Source organism: Cricetulus griseus, assembly GCF_003668045.3.
Source record: "Cricetulus griseus strain 17A/GY chromosome 1 unlocalized genomic scaffold, alternate assembly CriGri-PICRH-1.0 chr1_0, whole genome shotgun sequence".
NCBI classification, from domain to species: Eukaryota; Metazoa; Chordata; class Mammalia; order Rodentia; family Cricetidae; genus Cricetulus; species Cricetulus griseus.
In genome coordinates this window covers 262,258,032-262,279,706 of record NW_023276806.1, presented here as the reverse complement: position 1 = coordinate 262,279,706, position 21,675 = coordinate 262,258,032, and the positions used below count along the sequence as shown (strand labels likewise).

At 47.6% G+C, this 21,675-nt stretch overlaps 2 protein-coding genes across 6 annotated transcripts; one reads left to right on the top strand and one right to left on the bottom strand.

Annotated features, from left to right (window-relative positions):
* Nucleotides 1-5: 5 nt before the first annotated feature.
* CUNH21orf58 (chromosome unknown C21orf58 homolog) lies at nucleotides 6-12,768 on the top strand. Its single transcript, XM_027394260.2, has 9 exons — nucleotides 6-372; nucleotides 490-671; nucleotides 5,212-5,292; nucleotides 6,157-6,193; nucleotides 7,223-7,296; nucleotides 8,136-8,303; nucleotides 10,838-10,949; nucleotides 12,146-12,261; nucleotides 12,526-12,768. Exons 1-9 carry the CDS (start codon nucleotides 6-8, stop codon nucleotides 12,766-12,768), a joined length of 1,380 nt encoding a protein of 459 aa, XP_027250061.2.
* Nucleotides 12,769-15,555: 2,787 nt separating this feature from the next.
* Ybey (ybeY metalloendoribonuclease) lies at nucleotides 15,556-21,667 on the bottom strand. 5 transcript variants are annotated; one of them, XM_027394265.2, is made up of 5 exons: nucleotides 21,547-21,665; nucleotides 20,800-21,028; nucleotides 18,646-18,774; nucleotides 17,625-17,693; nucleotides 15,556-16,239 (listed from the first exon to the last, which is right to left on the bottom strand). In XM_027394265.2, the coding sequence occupies exons 2-5, from the start codon at nucleotides 21,007-21,009 to the stop codon at nucleotides 16,153-16,155; spliced, it is 495 nt and encodes a 164-aa protein (XP_027250066.1). In that variant the 5' UTR covers nucleotides 21,010-21,028; nucleotides 21,547-21,665; the 3' UTR covers nucleotides 15,556-16,152. The 5 variants fall into 5 exon arrangements, with proteins under 5 accessions (XP_027250066.1, XP_035306305.1, XP_035306306.1 ...); XM_035450414.1 differs by lacking the exon at nucleotides 21,547-21,665 and adding an exon at nucleotides 21,148-21,245; XM_035450415.1 differs by lacking the exon at nucleotides 21,547-21,665 and adding an exon at nucleotides 21,152-21,180.
* Between the last annotated feature and the right edge of the window lie 8 nt (nucleotides 21,668-21,675).

Here is a 21,675-nt window from a genome sequence, read left to right as displayed (position 1 = left end):
CGGGCATGCGCACGCGCGCTCCGGCGACGCTGCAAGGGCGGAGCGCCGCCTCTCCTGCCCTCCATTGGTGCCTCGGCGCTCCCACCCTCATCGCGGACGCCAATGAGCGGGATGCGGGACTCCCGGGGCTCGCTGCTGCTCGTCAACTGCGCGGCGGGAAGGTTCGTGCGAACCGGTTCCCGGCGGCGCGCTGCCTGGCGCCCCCTCCCGGCAGGAGGGGGACTCGCACGCGAGCGAGCGAGCGTCCGTCCAAGCCTCGGGCTCGCTCCTTCCACTCTCTTGGCGGAACCTGCAGAAGTCGTTCTTGGGATCCGCTGCGCCTTAAGCCCAGCAGGACGCTCGCTACCCTCCCCTCTCGTCCTTCGAGGACGAGTACTGTGAATTATTTGGCCACTGGTGCAGCCAAACCTGTAGATTCCTCCTGCCTCCCTGGCCCTGCTTTGACCGTTTCTGCCCCTCCTAAACACTGACCCCTGTCTTCAACCCCAGACCCAAAGAACCGAGTACAACAGTATTCACTGAGTGACACCTATAACTTAGACTGGCGTCCCCGGTGTGCCCGGAGTTGCCACTGTATTCATGCGCACTCTTCAGTGCACAGAGTCACTGGGTTCAGGCTCCTGACTGTGACTCCGCCGCCTCTACCTGGAAACAGTCTCCCTGGTGTTACTGTAAGAACACAAGTCCCCTATGGTCCACTTTAAACAAGAGGTACGTTTAGAACTCATCAATGAATCACAGATAATCAGGAAGGATTAGACCCCTGTCTTCCCTAGCCAACAGCTGGTGCCTGCGTGCCTGAAAAAGGAGGGGATCTTGAGATTCTGGATATATGTTAGAGAAGGCTTTGCATCCCGCATCAATAGGATGGAGAATCTGGAGAGGCGGTAACACCTGAATGGTCGTACCTTCCTAAAAGATTCAGCACTGGGGAATTCGGGGACAGGGAAATGTGTTTAGGGCTATAAACACTACTATTTTATACCAAATCTGCATGCCAGCCATTTTTGCCTTCTCACTAAATAAACCGCTCAGCAGAGCAATTTAATCCCAGGACTGGGGAGGCAGAGGCAGGTAGATCTCTGAGTTCTGAGATGGCCAGGGCTACACAGAGGAACCCCATCTTCAAAAGAACAAAAACAAAAAAGACAAAACAAACAAAAAAAACGAGCCGGGCGTTGGTGGCGCACGCCTTTAATCCCAGCACTCGGGAGGCAGTTCCAGGACAGCCTCCAAAGCCACAGAGAAACCCTGCCTCAGAAAAAAAAAAAAAAAAAAAAAAAAAAAAAAGACAAAACTACCATATCCTGAAGGGCAGGTCAGCCCGGAGGGAAGAGCCCTCCCCACCAGCATTTTCATCAGAGTGAGAAACACTTCATAAAATTCCTGGAGACTCCTTGAGTAATCAAAGTGAGTTTATTTAGTGAGAAGGTATTTGCCACAAGCCAGATTTGTGCCTATGTACCGTCAAAAGCTTACCACTTAGGCAGGGACTTGGATTTCTGGTGGCAATAGGGGAGGAAGCTGTAGTAGCCACCAAGAATGTGGAACTGGGCTTTTTGGTGCCTTTTCTTTGTTGGTGATTTTCAGAGAGGGCAGGGTGTGGAGAGACAGGAATGGGGCTTTCTGGATCATGCAGGGTGAGCTGGGGGTTCTAACCAAATACTTTGCACCAACAGAGAGGCCTAGTTCAATGGTTTCACTGTACCCTCCTTACAACCTTCACAGAAGAAGCCCCTCTTAAAGGGGCCTGTCCCTGCTCTCCATGTCATTCTAAATTCCCCTTATGCTCTGTCAAGGGAATCTGGATTGAGTTCCCAGCACCCATACAGCAGGTCACAACTGTCTGTAACTTAGTTTCAGGAATTCCAATGCCCTCTTCTGTCAATTAACATTTACCCAAGGTGAACCTTATACCTGGTTTGGGCAGATGGAGGCTCATTGAAAGAATAGTACTCACAAGGCAAACATTCCAAGCACACTGTGCTGGGAAGACAGGAAGAGGCTTCATTCTTGACCTACACATAGCAAGGAAGGAGATTTAAGAGCCCTGTAATTGATGCACTTTCTTTTTTCTGTAGTCATGTATATTTCTGTAAATGCTTTTCATTTCATTAAAACCATTCCTTATGACACATACACAGAGAGAGAGAGAGAGAGAGACAGAGAGAGACAGAGAGACAGAGAGAGAGAGAGAAGGGCTGTGAATAGGATGGGTGGGAGTAACAAATGGGAAACAGGAAATACTGAGCAGTAGTGCTGAAATAGTCCATTAGAGAAAGTTACAGATCACCACGCTTTATGAAGTCATTTGAGATTACACTTCTAGCCAGCTAACCAAGAGCAGGCTCTTGTCTGGGAGACTCTTGGGCTCCACACAAAGGAGGGTATGGTTTTTAAATCCAAAAATCTGTAATCACATCACACCTGGTGCAGCTAAGGGAGTGGGTTGTCTTTCCCAGGAACCTTTGACACTGTGAACATCACATGATGGTTTTTACATATCAGAACCCTTTCTGAGCATGTAGGGGGACCCTTTTGGTATTCCTTTATGAAAAGGAATGAGAAGACATTTGTTCATTGTCAAGTGTGGTTCCTAGAGCAGGAAGTATGAAGTCTGGGCAACCTGACCTTTCTTTTGTTTTATTTTCTTTCCGAGACAGGGTTTCTCTGTAGAACAGCCCTAGCTGTCTGGAATTAGCTCTGTAGACAAGGCTGGCCTCGAACTCTCACAGAGACCCATCAGCTTCTGCCGCCGGAGTGCTGGTATTGAAGACATTCACTACCACTGCCCAGCCCAGCTTGACCTTTCTTAAGCTATTTCAGTACCTCTTGATGGTTCCCCCATAAGGAAAAAGGTGAACCTCCACAAAACTCAACCATGCTGCAGCCATACCAAGTGAAGCTAGAAAGATGACACAGCCTCCTATATGTCTATAGTTAGGAGATGACCTGGAGAGAAAGATGAGGGTACAGGAGGACAGGCCTTTTCCCTCTCACTTCTTCAGATAAAGCCCACTATCGTAATTCATTCAATGCCTTCTTGGGTTAGATCAATGGGTTTGGGTACTTTTTGCTAAGTTTATCTACCTCATACCTCCAGCTGAACATGGCTTGTTGTGGAGGTTTTCATTTCAGACAAAAGCAGAAACAAGTTCTTCCCTTAATTCACAGGTGTGACACTTTACCAAGACTTGTCTCGCAGCCTTAGTGGAAGCCACACACCTAAGTGACTACAACATAAACAAAACTTCGGGAGGGCCCGGGTGGTGGTGGCACACGCCTTTAATCCCAGCAGAGGCAGGCGGATTTCTGTGAGTTCCAGACCAGCCTGGTCTGCAAGAGCTAGTTCCAGGACATACTCCAAAGCCACAGAGAAACCCTGCCTCGAACCCACCCCCACCCCCCAAAAAAAAAAAAACTTCAGGAGGTTTTGGAAACAAAGCCAAAAGGAGTACTCCTCTCTGGGCCAAATCACAGTCCTCTATGGCATGTGGAATCCTCTTGACTCCCAGATTCAGAACTGGAGCGTTTTTGTGCAAATGAGAGAGTAGGCTCATTAGAAGAGGGGCCACAAAGGTAGCAAGATCAGATTTCCCAAGAACAACCAAAGCCCTGAGTCATACTTGAATCTCAAGTTTTAATGTTATTTTTATCCATTTACAACAGGCAGTAGGGGAGCATGTGCTCCCCTGAGCCAACATCTGCAAAAAGTCATTTATATAGACATGTGAAGGAAGCTCTGCAAGCATAGCACTTGGATCTTATTTCAATTTATTTTTAGTATTAAAAGCTACTGAAGCGAGTTACACGGAGGCTCTCACAAGCATTGGACATGGTTCCCTACCCTGTAAACATTTACTGTGCCTAGCAACTTCCTACGAAAGAGGCCAGTACAGAGAGGACAGGCTTTTTGCAATAGAGAAATGGGTTAGCTGCTTCTAAGGCCAGCATTGCAGGGGTAAATGGTGTTGATAGGTTGTGCCTTCAGTAACATGTCATAGGAAAGGCACTAACTCTCAGAAAGCTGCAAGCCTTATCGGTCTTGTTTAAGATATCTACACCCATGCCTTGCTGTTTCTCTTAGCAGTGCCCTCTGGGAAAAGAAGCTACCATCTCCAAAAGCCTGCTTTCCTTGTCTATGTATGTCCCTTTAACTCTCCTTCAATCTGATGCGGTTTCCAGAGTTAGCAGGGATCCAGGGGTGCTGACCCTACCCTGGCTGTCTCTTAGGTTCATAGGGCTTAGTTAGAACCTGCTATGGCCCAGCTGCATTTCCTTTTTCAAGGGGAGGCACTGGCTTACATCCCATTTGGCTTTGAACCTCCATCCCCATATGTGGCCTCCTTTTCTGTATTCTTGTCTGCACCCTCTAGGCCAGTGCACCCTCTGACCGGGTGTCCCCTTAGGAGGTGTCCTTTATCCCTCTCCGGCCAAAGTCTCTGCCACAAAAAACTCCTGAAGCCCCCAGGAAGCTCCTTTCCCATGGTCCTCCTGGGTGTCCGGCCACATTGCCTTTTTGCTTTGAAAGTTCCCAGTAAGGACAAGAGCATCCCAAAGGCAGCTTTACAGGGCTGTGCACCAGAAGTGCACTTGCTGGCAGGTACAGCCTGCCTCCTGACTTTGGAAAGTGCTAGAAACTAATTGATTCTATGCTGCAGAAAGAAGCAAACAAGAAGTCATAGCTCTTCATTATGAAATCAGACTCAGGGAAAAGGCTTGCTCTGGAAGCAAGAACTTCTCCTGGCAGTTTGCAGAGGCGGGAGATTAGAGCAGAGTAACAGGGGTGACCACAGCAGAGGGTGAGGCTCTAGAGGAGATGGGGTCCTCCACTCATTCCTCTACACTATTTCCCTGGGTAAGTGGTGTCTGGAGGAATCTGAAGTCTGTCCCTGTGGCCTCTTATGTCCCCACTGATCTGTGCCTGGCTACGCCTGTGGATCAGTGTTTACAGGCAACCCATTTGCTGGACACAGAGCCCAGGAAGGACTCTCAGAGGCATCCTGGCAACCCAAGACCTCCCTAGTTGTGACAAGCTAGCAACTGTCACAACTCCAGGGCAGGGCCTGGCACTGGAACCCAGGGAGGGACCAGTCAATCTCCTATTTCCTCCTCTCTTGTCCTGAGGCACCATGACCCCTGAGGGGGCTCTTTGCTGCATGTAACCAAGGGCCACACAGAGCGGGATCTCGACCTCTTACTTCTCTTCAGGCCTCTTATACAGTTGTTAGGATGTCGGACTCCTCAATGACAGATCAGATGACCCGACTGACACTGCGACTCCTGGAACAGGTAAGGCAGAGCCTACCCACTACTGTGGTCAACCCCTGTTGATCCATTCTAGGGCATAGCCCTATAAAGCCCCTGTACTCCAGGCTCTTGTTTAAAGGGATACTCCTTACTGAGGAGATAGAGCCTGACATGCCCACGGAAAAACCTGGTCATGCCCAGTCTTTTCCACTTTTCAACCATCTATGAAGTTCTAAGTGATCCATGACCAACACACTTACCTTTGCCAGCCGTGATGCATAGGGCCCATAGGGACCCATGCTGCCCATGGTCAACTCCTCCATATGTTTTTCCTACATTGTTCTTCTTCTGCTTCCCACCTATTATCAACCCTGGAACCCCTAGTTCAGGGCCCTGGTGGCCTTGGATACCAACTGAAGGTAGTCTCTGCAAGGGTTGCTACTCTGAAATCTGCCTGGAGTTACCCTCTCAGGGCTCTTCAGGGTAACCCTTGAGACCCATAAAAGTGCCCTCTTAGGGCCCACATAGCATCCCTCTTGGTTCCTATCAGGGTGTCCCCTTTGGATCCCAGCAGGGAAACCCCATGGGGTCCACCAGGGTACCCCTTGTTGTGCATCAGGATGTCTTACTTGTGTCTCATCAGACCACGGGGGGGGGGGCGCGGGAGGCTCAGGGTATCCCCTTTGGGTTTAAGACAGGTAGCATACATTATGTTTGAGAACATGACCAGAATAATCCTTAAGAGAATGTTGACCCTTGCCCCAGCTAGATGGCTCACCTGAAAAGTACTTCTTTTGGGTGCTGACCACTCCTAGAGCTTTTGGAATATCAGCTACACAGGCAGGTGGGCGGAGACTCCACTCACCAACCTGGAGTCAAGCTACCATCACAATTTCCTCCTCACAGATGCTGGAACAGGAACGAGAAAGCATGGGCAGAGCAGGTGAGAGCTCTAAGATGCTTGGGCATACATAGGTAGGAAGGAGAGCAGACCAGGAGATGGGCAGGCAGAGAAGGCCCTGGCTTTTGTTTTCACCTGTAAAACAACACACACACACACACACACACACACACACACACACACACACACACACACACACACGCATGCACGCACACATGCTGTACCCTTAGCCAGCTGACTCTTAGGGGAAATGCATCTTGTAGATGAGAAAATGTAACCATAGAGAGGGCAGTGTAGAAATTGTCCCAACCAATTCAGACTCATATGGCTCTGGTTCCAGAGATGGGCAGGGACTCAATCTTACCCTTCTCAGTACCTGGGGTTTATGGACATCTTAATGAGGATCTGAGGCCAGAGGAACATGTCTTATTCTTCAGAACATGGAGTATTCATGGCTGTGGGTAACTCTGGGAACACTGAGGGCAGCTGGCCAAACCTCAAACCTAGATGGAAAATGGCAAACCAGGCCACATGCTCCAGGGACCTACACACAACCCAATGGCCACAAATGTGCCAGAGGGTATCCCAGGTAAAGCTTCCAGAGAAGCCACCCTGGCATCATCAAAAGCCCAGCTCCAATAGGGTGCCAGGCCAAGCAGACCCCTTGGAGAGCTTTTTCTGTAGTAAGAGCCTCTCCCTCCAGTTGGTGAGCATACCTGTCTTTTCCAGATAGCTTGGGGTCAGAGCTATGGAGGCAAGGCAGGGCCTGTGGAGGCCTCCTGCAGCCCACGAATGCTGGAGCACCAAGAGAGATCTGTTCTACTGACTTTCAGTGCCGTTCAGGACTAAGAAAATATACTGGGCTGACTCTAACCAAGCTTTCCCCTGTCTACCCATAGCCCTCTTTCTGCCTGCCCCAGCCCTGGTCCTTCCTTCTTTGGGATGGATGTTTATGACAGACACAAGCTCAGGAGCTCAGGAGGCTCCAGGCTACTCTGGACCCTAGGGTGCAGGGTGCCAGAGCCACCAGACAGGATACATTCCTCAGTGATATGTGCCTTCTCCATTCAGGGCAGCAGGAAAAGCCAGACACTGCCCTGAAGAGTGCTTTGAGGAGAAGGAGGGACCTTCTACAGAGACTCTGGGTAGGCCTGCATCCTCTGCCAAACCCGGTCCTAACTCTCCATGGACTAATACACTGGCTCAGAGACTCCAACGATTGTCTGTACTCCTGGGGTCAATTAGCTGATGTTTGCAAATTGGGGGTGGGTAACTGAACTGTGAGCATTTAAGAGACTAATATTCACAGCCTATCACTTCCCTGAGGAAATTAGAGAAGGTAAAATGTCAGGTACAGGCAGCATGTGAGCTTAGAAACTGCTTAGGCCACTGCCACAGAGCAGGCAGTGAGGCAAGGCCCATTCCCACAGGACACAGGGCTCACATAAACTAAATTGGCCAGCAGCAAGAAGTGGCTCCCCATAGAAGCATCTGTATGGGCGTCATCCCCATAGTCCCCTGGGACAAGAGGTTTGCTCTTTCTACAGTGGGCCAGATGCCAAAATGCATGAAGAACCATTAGATTATTCACTGGGAAACAATAACCACAACCAGAAACTTATTGCAAGTATTTGGTTTATGTTAAGAGAAACAGAATTTCCAAGTGTTTACCAAGGAGTATTATTGAACTTTGTCTCAAGTCCAATTTGGCTACCCATTCTCAATAAGCTAACTAAAAGTCAAATTAACAGTGGAAAGCAGAAAAAAAAAGAGATTTATTCAACATGGTTACATTGGGAAGAGGGACAAATAGATCCCTAGTTCCAGGGACTCCACATTGAATATTTGGCTGCCATAGTCCCTGGCAGGGGTAAGATGTGGGAAAACCATACTGATGAGAGCCTGTCCACCCAGTGAGGTTTGTAGGTTGAGACAGTGTCCTCTGCTGATGGCTTTACAAGCAACAGGCTGTCAACCCTCTTAGGAACAGCAGCTGATAGATGAGCCCTCCCCAGCCCGTGCCTGGAGCAGGACACATGAAAGAACCCTGGCACCAGCCCTGAACCCGAAGGTGCCTCCCATGGATGTCTTCCCTTCTGGCTCCCCATCTCTGCCCCCACCACCAGAGCCACCAAGGATCATCCAGCACCCGGTAGGACTCTTGGGTAAACAGCAACTTCTGGTGGGGAAGGAGGGCTTCTCAGAACTGTGACTTCACAGAAGTGCACCGTGCTGCCAGTAATCCATGCAATCAGAGAAGCCGGAGATGTCTCTCTCTTCTGACGTCCAGGGAGGGAGGCCAAGGAAGGACTCTCTCATCTCTTTTCCAGGAGGTCCCAGCAGGATGCCAGTGCTCTGGAGAGGTTCAATCTGTTAAGTGAGCCAACAGCGGCTTCATTTGCTGTCTGTGGCACCATCAGTGGTCTGGGGAAATACAGGGGGGACTGGCTTAGGGATGACCACCTCTCAAGACAGACTCACCCCGACTAGACCAACCTAACAGCTGCATTGGAAGGATTAGGGGAGTTTAGCACCAGTGGGTCCTGAATTCAGAGACACACAACCCTTTAATATATCACTTTAATATACATACATATATATATATATATATATATATATATATATATTACTGTGTGCATGTGCTTTTGACACATATGTGAGGCACATGCATCACAGAGCATATGTGGAAGTCAGAGAGCAATACTGTGGAATGGTTCTGCCTTTCCACTGTCACATGGGTTCTGGGGATCAAAGCCAAGTCCCCAAGCCCCTTGGTGAATACCTTTATCTGCTAAGCATCTCAATGGCTCAGAAAGAATGTTCTTAAGCAGAGGAGTTGGGAGAGTCCAGACGAGGCCTTTGGGATTCAGCGGGAGGGGAGGGAATGCAGAAATGGGAGAATAGGCACAAGAGAAAACCACATTCTGACCATGCCGGCAACCTGGACGACATCTGCCCTATGGGCAGGAAAACTGGCAGCAGCACTTAGCAGAGGGAATGGATCCACAGAACCGCCTTTGCTGTGAGCTGTCTGGACCAGTTTCCAGATGGTCCAGCCTGTGTTTCTGCCTGCTGTCAGGACCATTGTGTTTGCTATTAAGACAGGGCCAATCTCACTATGTATTCCTGGCTGGCCGGAACTCACTCAGGCTGACCCCACTACATAGACCATGCCTCCTGCCCCTGCCTTCCAAATGCTGAGATTAAAACCATGCACACAACCTTTCTTGTTTCATGCTCTTACATGTTTGCAGAGAAATATAGGAAAAATACCTCGTAACACAGAAGATGCATTTTGATTTCATGAAATAGTACTGATAAGAACTCATGATGAGCCGGGCGGTGGTGGCGCACGCCTTTAATCCCAGCACTCGGGAGGCAGAGGCAGGCGGATCTCTGTGAGTTCAAGACCAGCCTGGTCTACAAGAGCTAGTTCCAGTACAGCCTCCAAAGCCACAGAGAAACCCTGTCTCGAAAAGACCAAAGAAAAAACAAAACAAAACAAAACAAACAAACAAACAAAAAACACTCATGTTGATATCTGTCTGTGGCTGTTCTCATTTTTAACAACTTAGCCCATGTGGCCCATGAACCCTAATTCACTACATCTCTGGGGGAGAAAGCTCCCAAGTCTGGTCTAGGTCACTGACTCTGAGAATGGAAAGAAGGGGCAAGTTCACTCGAGACTTGTAAGGGGGAATTAAACAAGTCTCTGGTGTTTGCTTGAAATCGCTGCACATTTACTTCACTCAGAAGAGAAACTAGAGGCTATCTGTGCACAAGGTCTACATACACCCTGCCATATATGGGAGAGCTGTGGTAAGCAGCAAAGTTGGTAATGACGCTACAATAGACAAGCCACTGGAAGAGACTTGTGGACACCCGATTTTTCATCAAGCAGGTTTACCCCAGACTCCCTACACCATGAAATTCCAATCTACTCCTGTTAAAATGCATAAAGAAGACTGAATACATCAGTTGTTAAATTAAAACAGGCATTAACTACTTCCTGAAGGTAGAAGATAGGAGAAACATTAGAAATGTCATGTATGGGGGCTGGAGAGATGGCTCAGTGGTTAAGAGCACTGGCTGCTCTTCCAGAGGTACTAAGTTCAATTCCCAGCAACACATGGTGGCTCACAACCATCTATAATGAGATCTGGTGCCCTCATCTGGCCTGAAGAAAGACATGTACACAGAACACTGTACTCATAGTAAATACCTAAATCTTTTTTTTTTTTTTAATGTCATGTACATGTTGGATGCGGTAGTATATACTTATATCCTGTACTCTGGAGTCAGAGGCAGAAGGACCACCACAAGCTCAAGGCCAGTCTGGTCTACATAGTGAGTTCTGTGCCAGTGAGAGCTACACAGGAGACCTCGTCTCAAAAAGAAAAGAAAACAAAACTAAGTCCTAATGATAACCAGGTGTAAAAGATTTTCTATTCAATCGTTTATTTAACTTAGTGTTAGTCATTTAAATTTCTTTTCAAGTGGATGACAGATGGAGGGCTGGGTGAATGGGTGAATGGATGGGTACACAGATAGGCAGGAGGACAGTCAGACGGATGGGATGTGTGGATGGATAGACAGATGGATAGTTAAGTGTGCACATGGATGGGTGGATGGAGGATACTTATGAAGACTGTATATTCAGATGGCTAATCAGCTGGCCTTTCTTAGGTCCCCCAGCCTCCTGCCACCATCATTCAGCAGCTGCCCCAGCAGCCACTGATTGCACAGATTTCTCCTCCCCAGGCCTTTCCCACCCAAAGATCTGGAAGCATCAAGGAAGGTGTGTATGTGTTCTAGATTGCTATTACTGTAGGTTTGTGAAATTATATACTGAAAGGGAATTTTTTTTTGTTTTTGTTTTTGTTTTTTGAGATAGGGTTTCTCTGTAGGTTTTGGAGACTGTCCTGGAACTCTCTTTGAAGACCAGGCTAGCCTTGAACTCACAGAGATCTGCCTGCCTCTGCCTCCCAATTGCTGGGATTAAAGGTGTGTGTTACCACTGCCCAGCATGGAAAGTATTTTTGTAAAGTGGGTGCTATGTGACACTTTACCTGGTGAGATGCAACATCTAAGATAGAGAACCACTAACAGACAAAAGTATCAGTAACCACTAAAGTCCAACTTCGTGAATCAATGAGTTTATTGGGGTTACTTACAGAATCAAGGATAACTAAAAGGCAGCTGGATCACCAAAAGTCTGTCCCAGGGTGAGTAATGACTTGTGAAAGCTGGAATCTCAGAGCTCTGCCCTAGTCAATAGGTCAAAGAGTCTCTTCCAGGCAGTTCAGCTGGTCTGAATCCGCCAGCAGTCCTTGCTGCTTATATAACTCTGGAAGGTGGTACTTTGTGTATCTGGTAGGTTTCAAAGACTTCCTGAGACTTGTGAGTTGTTTATTTTCTGCCTCTGTGGGGCTCTGATCTGGTGGAGGCTAGTTTGAATTATTAGAGAACTAGATGCCCTGTTTGGAGATGGGGTTGTAGGAGCAGATAAGAAATGGCTTTTCCAGGCAAACAGGATCCACTTCACAAGGTTTCTGAGGAATTCTAGCACTCCAGGTCAGAGTCCAGCCTCAACTGAGCCCAGACTGTCATTTTGGGGTGTGGAAAACTGACACTTCCTAAGTCATTTTAAAAAAGGATTTTTATTTTGTGCACAAGTATTTTGCCTGCATGCATCAGGGTACCATGCCCATGCACGACTCTCAGAGGCTAGAAGAGGGCATCAGGTCCCCTGGAACTGGAATTACAGATGGTTGTTAGCTGTCACATGGATGCTGGGGATCAAATGGAGGTCCCTGGGCCATGTGAGCCACCGAGCCATCTCTCCAGCCAGATGTTTTATTTTTAATTACATTTATTTAGCCATGGGGGTGGGGGTGTACACACACTGCACTGCACCAGTGGAGGCCAAAGGATAAGCCAGGCACCTTACCCTGTTGACAGCCAGCATCTGAGTAAGACCTGATCTCCTTTTAGACATGGTGGAGATGATGCTGATGCAGAACGCACAGATGCACCAGATCCTCATGCAGAACATGATGCTCAAAGTCCTGCCACCCGGGCCCACAGGGCCACCTGCTGCCACCCTCCAGGCAGGTTTGGGTGCTGAGGTTTAGCTACTGACTGAGGGCAGGGTGCTCCTGGGTACCTGTGCAAGGGTTTCTCTGGCTTGTGGGTATGTGGCGAAGGCAATGTTCCTCGGTCCTTCTGCATGAGGAACAGGTAAAGTAGCTGGGGCGCGGAGAACTCTAAGCACAGGCTGTATTCCCATCACGTTCAGCTGCCCTTCCCACCAAGCTGGGCCCAGGCATAGGGAAAGGATGCTGCAGCCCTGACCTGGCTGTGCACTCTGCCAGGACCAGCGATGGGCACACCGTGGAGTCCTGCGAGCCGAAAAGCAGAAGCCACCCCTAGTGCACCACCACCACCACTATGCACCCCCCACCCAGCTGCAGGCTGCCTCCACATCTGGCGCCCCTGCGGGATATTCTGTGTGGCCTCCAGTGGTCGCAGCTACTGCCCTCCCACACGCAGCCAGCTTCTTACCCACCGTGAGCCACCTGACTGAGCCAACGACTTCCCATCCCAGCTACCCTTAGCACAGAAGTCTGGAGGGAGAAAGCTGGTGTCTTGCAGCAGGTAAGGGGAAAAACAGGCCTGGTCACCTCTCCTCAATGTAGGCCAAAGAGCTCATGCACCCTGTGGTCACACCAATGCACTGTGGCTGATTTGAAGGAACCAGGAAAAAAAAAAAGAAAAAAAGAAAAAAGTCAGTTGCAGGTCTCAGCCCCTGTTGCCAGGTCACGTGGAGCCATGTCATCCTCTGGGAAAGCTGTCTTAGATCTTCTGACAGCTCAGCAGGACTGGTCCCATAGACTGTCCTTCACCTCGGCCCAGGTCCTGGGGCACCCCTTCCCCGCATTTGACACCCTTGGTTTCCCCCTAGGGCTGCACTAGAAACCATGCTGCCTTTCCAGGTGTGTCAGACCATTGACCTATCTCAGTAAGCATCATGGTCTTCAGCCTTGATTACTCTCCAGGGCCATCTGGGAAAGCTAGGAGACCGAGGCCTCACTCAGGTGAAACACCAACATTTTATCATCAAGGACTTGAAAGAAAAACAATGATCAGAATAAATCATTACAGCTACATACACACTCCTATGGAAGCCTGGAATAAGAGTCAAATTGAGGCTGGAGATATAGCTCAGTGGTAGACAGTCTGTTGAACATGTGTGAGGACCTGTGTTACGTTCTTAATGTGCTACGCATGCCCACACACAAAGCAAGAGAAAGTCAGATATAGTGACTGGGGAAGACCTGATTGTAAGGCCTGGAATGATCACCTACCTTATTCTCATGTGAAAGAAGCAAGCTGAAGAATGTGTGATGTAATTTTGTTTTGTTTTTCGAGACAGGGTTTCTCTGTGTAACAGCTCTGGGTATTCTGGAACTCACTCTGTAGACCAGGCTGGCCTCCGCCTCTGCCTCCCAAGCACTGGAATTAAAGGTGTGTGCCACTACCGCCTGGCTGTGATCTCTTTTTAAAATATAGAGGGCCAACAAGATTTCTCAGCAGATAAAGGTGCTTGCTGTCACATCTGGTAACTTAGTTTTATCTTCAGGACAGACATGGTGGGTGACAGGAAGTGGGACAGGAAGGACTTGTGCTGGTTGTTCCTCTGGCCTCCACTACTGCACTGTGTAGTGCCCACACCGCACCCCTGGCTCGTAGAGTGCATGACTGCTTTCCTGGCCCATCTGTACCCTGGGCCTGCCAGTTTTCTTTTCATATACGTGTGCAGGCTTCCTTGACTTTCTGGTGTCTTTTTTGTTGTTTTGGTAAAATTGGTTTTCTTTTGGGTCTTGGTTTTGTTGTCGCTTGGATTTTGAGCCCAGACTGACAACAAACTTACAGTTCTATTTTAGCTTGCCTGCAGCTCAGGTTTCACGCATGTACAATCAGTGCCTTTCTTCTTTTGTTTGTTTGTTTGTTTGTTGAGAAAGAGTCTTACCACGCAGCCCTGGCTGGACACATACTATGTAGACCAGGATGACCTTGAACTCAAATGCAATGAGCTCCACCTGTCTCTGACATTTCACTGGGTTGCTCAGGCTAGCCTCAAACTTGTAATTCTCCTGCCTCGGCCTCTCTAGGAGTTGGGATTACTGGAGTGCTACATTCCACCTGCCTCCACAGATGCTATTTTCAAGGATTATAGAAAGCTTTTGTTTGCTTGAGGTTACGTTCTTTCATTTGTTATGTTCCTCACAAAAAAAGCTGGTCCCTGTTTTTGAATCCTTGGAATCCTACAGGTCAGAGGCAAGATGATTCAGAGCTGCCAGTTAGCCCTGTGTGGACCTTCCCTGCCTTCCACACAGTGAAGACAGTGAGTGACTGACGTGATGTCTGTGTGGATGATCAAGACAGTGCAACACACTCCCAGGGGAGCTTCAGGGTGGCAACATCCACTTCCTACAGAACCATCTTTCTGTGCACCTTATGGTGTGATTCCAGAGAATCCTGTTTTTGTTAAAAGCATCAATTAAAGACCTCACACCAGCAACCAGTCCATGGGTTTCATGTAACTCTCATCAGGATCTTAGATCCTTCACAGAAGTGGGGGACTGAACCTGGAATAAACACAAACTAACACAAAGTAACACAGAGTGCCTCCTGGAGCAGCAAGACAGAACCTGCCCCCACAGGCTGGGCTCGGGTACAGCTGTGGCCAAACCACAGATTTAGGTCAGCAGAGCACCAGGCTGGGAGTGTGGTGGAGCACGTGCTAAGAATGACAAGGCCTCAGATTCCATCCCTGGCACTGCAAAATCAAACCAAACCAAACCAAAAAACACCCACCAAACCAAACCAGAAATACCAAACAGAGAAGAAAAGGGGAAATAGAAAGCTAAGCAACACAGAAGCAGTCATTGTCCAAAGATGATGAGCCAATCAGATGACTGTGAAGGAGGAAATGGGCTGGCATAGGTATGAGTGTAGATATGGCAGAAAACCCTATGTAGGCTCAAGGTTATTGGCTACATGTCGGGAAGACAAGTGGTCCAGACTTGCATAGGCATTCAGCATGTCCAGTAGAGTTGAACTTCAAGTCAACCAGAATCCCGTGCTCCAGGGCTTGAGCACAATTATTGTGCCTCTAACAGCCAATAGGAGGAGCCCCAGCAGCAGGACCACAAGAGCCAACAAGATGTCAGTGGGATGGCTCAGAGGGTAAAAACTTTCTGTCAAGCCTGACAACCTGACTTCAATCTCTGGGACTCGCATCAGAGAAGGAGAAGAGAGCCATCTTCCCGAAGCTGTCCTCTAACCTAACACACACATGCATGTTGTGGACTATGTGGTCCCACACATGTACACATATATCAGATAAGCAAGATTTAATTTAATTTAAAACAATGACAACAACATAAGGGGATTGGAGATGGCCCCCAGGCGACAGGATTTGTAGGTCAGTGGGTTCTTATGGTGTCTATAGCCAATGGCTTAAGAAAAGCAAGAGCACAAGGCAGCTCTTAGGAGTGGAGCCAGCAAGGTTCCGGTCATAGAGTCCTGGGGGTGGGGTGGGAACCTTGCCCTCTTGAGCCTGCTTCTCTGCAGGTGCCCATCCTCCTAGGAAGAACAGACTTCAGTGTTCTGAGGTGTGGGTTCCACTTCAGGGAGACAGAGCAGTCCATCCAAACTCTACAGTTAGAAGCCCAAAGAAGCACACAGAAGTTCCATGTTTCTTCTCTTAGGAATGGCCTAGAACCACTGTTTACAATAATCAAGACAGCCTTCTAAGCAGAGCAAGAGCCAGCCAGTCACCTCTTTGATACTTTCTGAAGTCAATTTCCACTCACGGAATTGAGCTTTAGTGTAGGTTGATGCCATCCAGGACAGCATGACCAGCAGAGATCCACTAACACTGTGGAGGGACAGGGCTCTGTCCACCATTGTCTCTATCTCAGGGCATCAAAGCTTCAGTAGAGGCCCCTGCTCAGGGGCTGCAGCCTGGCTCCGGTGTATCGATTCAATTCCTCCAGCACCAGCTTCTCCTGGTTGTACATCTGAAACACGGCAGCGCACAAGCGGGTAAGAGGGCACTCCTGGGACCCTTGTCAGACTTGTCCCCAGTCAGCCTCCTCCCAGATTTCACCTCCTGCACAAGCCCCCATCTGAGCTCTGCACAAGCCTAAGGGCAGCACCTGAGCAGAGACCGAAAGAGCCATGGGAAGATAGGAGTAAGGACATCAGAGAGTGGGCCTTCAAATGACGGGGGAGGAGCTTGGATACCCAGGGGGACCAGGAAAGTGTGGAGCAGCAAGAAAGTGGGCATAGAAAGGGCTGGGTGGTAGGGGATCTACTCTCAATTGAAGAAAAAAAAAGTTCATTCATGGGAGCTGGAGAGACAGCTTAGCAGTTAAGAGCACTTACTGCTCTTATAGATTCCCTGAGTTTGGCTCCCAGCATCCACATCAGGCAGCTCACAACCACTGTAACTCCAGTTCCAGGAGATCAGCTCCCTCTTCTGGCCTCTGCAGGTACCTGCACGTACATGGTGCACATAAACTCACAAAGGTACACACACATAAACAGAAAATATTTTTTAAAAAAAAGTACATTCTGAGCAATAGACTTTCCTTACAGACATAACCTAAGCCTATTAGACACCATAATGGGCTTTATAAATGTGGTACCTGTTGGCCTTTAGAGAAAAAGAACCACTACTTCACATTACCTGCTGCCAAATCGCCAGTATTTTTTTTTTTTTTAATGTTGGGTTCTTCTAAACATTAAGTATCTCTTAACCCCACCTCCACCCCCACGTCAATAATAACTAGTGGGGGCTGGAGAGATGGCTCAGAGGTTAAGAGCACTGGCTGTTCTTCCAGAGATCCTGAATTCAATTCCCAGCAATCACATGGTGGCTCACAACCACCTATAATGAGATCTGGTGCTCTCTTCTGGCATGCAGACAGACATGCAGACAGAACACTATATAGATGATAAATAAATCTTGAAAAATTGCTAGCACTTCAGGGAATATAACTTTTAACCTGTCTGTCCAGGTGCCTTTCAGCAGTGAACTATACAAGTATCATGAGGTGTCAGTTACTTCAAAATATTACCTCTTTTTTTTTTTTTTTTTTTGCTTTTCAAGACAGGGTTTCTCTTTGTAGCCCTGGCTGTCCTGGAACTCGATTTCTAGACCAAGCTGGCCATGAACTCAGAGATCTGACTGCCTCTGCGCCCCCACCCCCCCATCCCTGAGTGCTGGGATTAAAGGTGTACATCACTACTGCTTCTGCTTGGCTACCACCACATCTTTTTAGGCCGCATGGATGGAGGTCATAGTTCCTGTCTCTTGCAATGGGGTGCGTGGCAAGTAACCCAGGGGTTAGGGTTACATGTGTTGGTAGCATGCAGCCCCTTGCACAGGTATTGTTCCTACCTTTTGCCACTCAGCCTCGGAGTTGTGGGTGAAGCCCAGAAGGTGACAGAGTCCATGGGTGGCTGTCACCTGTTGGAGTAAATGACAAGTCAACTCATGGGATGATCTACCAGAAAGCTGCCCCTTCGGGGTCTTGGATTACCCTTGTGAGACTGAGTTGTCTTATGCTAGAACACCTCAGTTCCCTCCTGTCTAGGCAAGTGCTCACCATTGATCTCCATTCCGACCTCAGTTCCCTCCTATCTAAAATGGAACATTTCAGGCTGGAGAGATGGCTCAGAGGTTAAGAGCACTGGCTGTTCTTCCAAAGGTCCTGAGTTCAATTCCCAGCAACTACACGATGGCTTACAATTCCCAGCAACTACACGGTGGCTTACAATCATCTACAATGAGATCCCGTGCCCTCTTCTGGCCTGCCAGAAACACTATATACATAATAAGTAAATCTTAAAAAAATAAGATAAAATAAAATGGAACATTTCACACAGGTCGCTTAATTAGTGTGGAGCAACAGTAGGACGGAGCAACAGGTAAAGAGAGTTGACTGTCTCTGGCAGGGCAGTAATGGAAATCCAATTAGAAATAAGCAGGAGAGAAGGCACATGGTTGTAATCTCAGATCTAGAAGGCCGAGGGGAAGTACTGGTTGAACCAAAAAGGTCAAGACCAGCCTGGGCAATGTAGTGACATCTTTTCATTTATTTATTTGATATTTCATCACCCCACGGGTGCTGGGACTAGAATTCAGGGCCTCTGGAAGAACAGTGCATCCTATTAACTACTGAGCCATCCCTCTATCCTAAGCCTACATCTATTTAAAAAAAAAAAAAAAAGTTAAGCAGAAAGGAGAGGCCGAATACAAGAAAGGGGAAGGTGGGAGGGAGCAGGGCTGACAATTGCTAATCTAAGAGTAACACAATGGTACCTGTGGATACTAGCACGCACACTGGAGTCCCCTTCTCAACCTTCTCTATGGCTTAAGTTCTGTTAGCGAGAATATGTAATTTTGCAGCCCAGCTTACCGTCAGGATGTCATAGTAATCTTCATTTTCTTTGCACTGCTGGAAGATATACTCTACTCCTAGGAAAACATCTCCCAAATTATAATCATCTGACGAGGCTGGCCGGGGAAAGTCCCCTGCTTTCAGATTCTGAAAATGAGGAAACAAAGCTGGAGGCCTTTCAAACAACAGGTACTTGGCTCACTTGTCCAGCAGAGGACACAGGACTCTTGACCACATGATGAAGGCTGAAGTACCAAAGAGTCCCAGGGGGTGGACTGCACAGTTATCACACACAATGGCCCTCACATGCTTTGATCTCATTAAATTAGTTGTTTTTTGTTATTGAGTATATGGAGTTTTATATCCCTGAGTACATGCAGTTCTTTAACTCCCACCAAAATAAATCACTTTCTATACAGTTAAGTTGGCATATGGACACAATTTCATTCTTTCCCACTTGCCTGCCTCTATTTTTTTTTTTTTTTTACTGTTAAGGATATCAATAAAGTGAACATTTAGAGATAGTGTATTACACTATACCTTCTTCATTCTGTGGATTTATTTCTGTAGGGTTTGACACTGGTAGATTATGACATATACACAATTTAAGTCTTACGAAGCACTGTTTATTATCAATTTGCTTTCAAAAAGGATTTCCAATTTATGCTGCCCACAATGGGTGAAGGTGTTTCCATAATGTAGTTACTTGTAGCTATCACAAGGTAATTTGTTGAAAATGCTTACCAGTTTCTACTTTTCATTTTTCTAGCCAAGCATTCACTACTGAAGTACACTTAAAATTGAAGAGGCCCAGCCGGGCAGTGGTGGCACACGCCTTTAATCCCAGCACTTGGGAGGCAGAGGCAGGTGGATCTCTGTGAGTTCGAGACCAACCTGGTCTACAAGATTGTAGTTCCAGGACAGCCTCCAAAGCCACAGAGAAACCCTGTCTCGAAAAAAACAAACAAACAAACAAACAAACAAACAAACAAAAAACCCGAAGAGGCCCTTCTCTGAATTTCCTGATAGCACAGAGGGAGGAAGGGTGGTCCCTGAATAGAGGAATTGTGATGTTTACGGAGAGACATACGTAATGGGCATGGGTCATAATCCTTCACTTGTTTTTATTTGCTTATTTCTGAGATAGGGGCTTGTGATGACTGTTCTTGGTTGTCAACTTGACTGTATCTGGATTGAACTATAATCCAGAAATGGAGGGCACAAGATACACAATTATAGGGGCTGGAGAGATGGCTCAGAGGTTAAGAGCACTGACTGCTCTTCCAGAGGTCCTGAGTTCAATTCCTAGCAACCACATGATGGCTCACAACCATCCAAAATGAGATCTGGTGCCCTCTTCCGGCCTGCAGGCATACATGCAGGCAGAACATTTCATACATAAAGAAAAAAAAAAGATACACAATTATGATTCAGATCTCGAGGTGGGAAGACACACTTTTACTCTGGGCCACACCTTCTGCTTTAAGCCTGCGTAAGGACACGGAAGGAAGGTTTTGTTCTTCTTTGCCTGCTTGCCTCACCTTGTCAGCACACACATTTCTTCAGTCATCGGAGCCTTCTTCGAAATTCTAGCATATACAAAAGACTATCGGAGACACCTAGTTTTGTGGGCGACTCCTAGATTTTTGGACTTTCCATCTACAGCTAGCCACTGTTGTATTAGTTTGACTGTAGCCTGTAAGTTATGCCAATAAATCCACTTGTATATATTCATTCCATAAATTCTGTGACTTTAGAGAACCCTGATCAACACATGGTTTTCTTGTTTTGTTTTATTTTTAGGTTTTTCAAGGCAGGGTTTCTCTGTTTCAGCCTGGCTGTCCTGGAACTCACTCTGTAGACCAGGTTAGCCTTGAATTCACAGATCTACCTACTTCTGTCTCCTAAGTGCTGGGAGTAAAGGCATGGGCCATCACTGCTTGGTTCAGATTAGGGGCTTGCTATATGGCCCTGTCTGGCCTTGAACTAACCAAGTAGACCAAGGCTGGCCTTGAACTCACGAAGATGTGATTGCCTCTGCATCTTGAATAGATGGGATTAAAGGCATTTCCAAAAACTCCCCAAATCAAAGATAACCATATCTGTAATATAACCCATAGGAGCCATTCTGGAAGAAAGGTAGGCTGCATGTGAGGAATATATTCTTTTTACCTCATGAAATGGGAAAGAAAGCACATCGGTCGGGACGTTTTTCTTCCTGTAGATCCTATTAATGTGCTGAATACTCTTGTTGTCAACACAGATAATCCCCAGGTCAAAATTCTTCACTCCTAAAATACCCCTGACTATATCCATCTTCCTGCGAAGTGGCACTCTTCTGATGGGGACCACCCGCTGCAGATTTTTAATCACCAAACTCATTTTGGGAAGAACATCCAGCCTTAAAAAAAAAAAAAAAAAAAAAAAAAAAAAAAAGTGGTTGGAAGGAACCTGTAAAGTTCGAAAAAAAAGTCCCATCAGTACTAGAAAGTGACACATTATGTAAAAACACACACGTACTCACAAAACAACTTTATTCCTGTGAGTTCAAGGCCAGCCTGGTCTACAGAGTGAGTTCCAGGACAGCCAGGGCCACACAAAGAAACCCTGTCTGGAAAAACCAACGAATAAACAAACAAACAACAAACCAAACAAACAAAAAGTTTATTTGGCGGACTTTATCGTCAATTCTAAGGGAATTTACATTCACCATAGGAAACTGAAACACGGTAGACCGGGCACAGTGTGCAGAATAAGTGGTTTGGGGCGGTTGCTATGGTGTAGGACCAGGTAAGGGTGAGCGTGGGTGAAAAGATGGGGTCTCTGTGGGTCCAGATTCTCTCGGACACTCGGGCGGGTGGATCTGAGCACGAACACGGTGCTTCTACGCCACACAAGGAGAACCCGCTGCACACTTACCGAAACAGGACTCGTGGGAAGCCGGGAACCTGGCAAATCGCCCGCCGGAAGATCAATAGCAGCACACCCCCAGAGACCGGAAGCCGGATGAGGAGGCCCGGAAGTCGGTCCGACGAATTTGATGTCCGC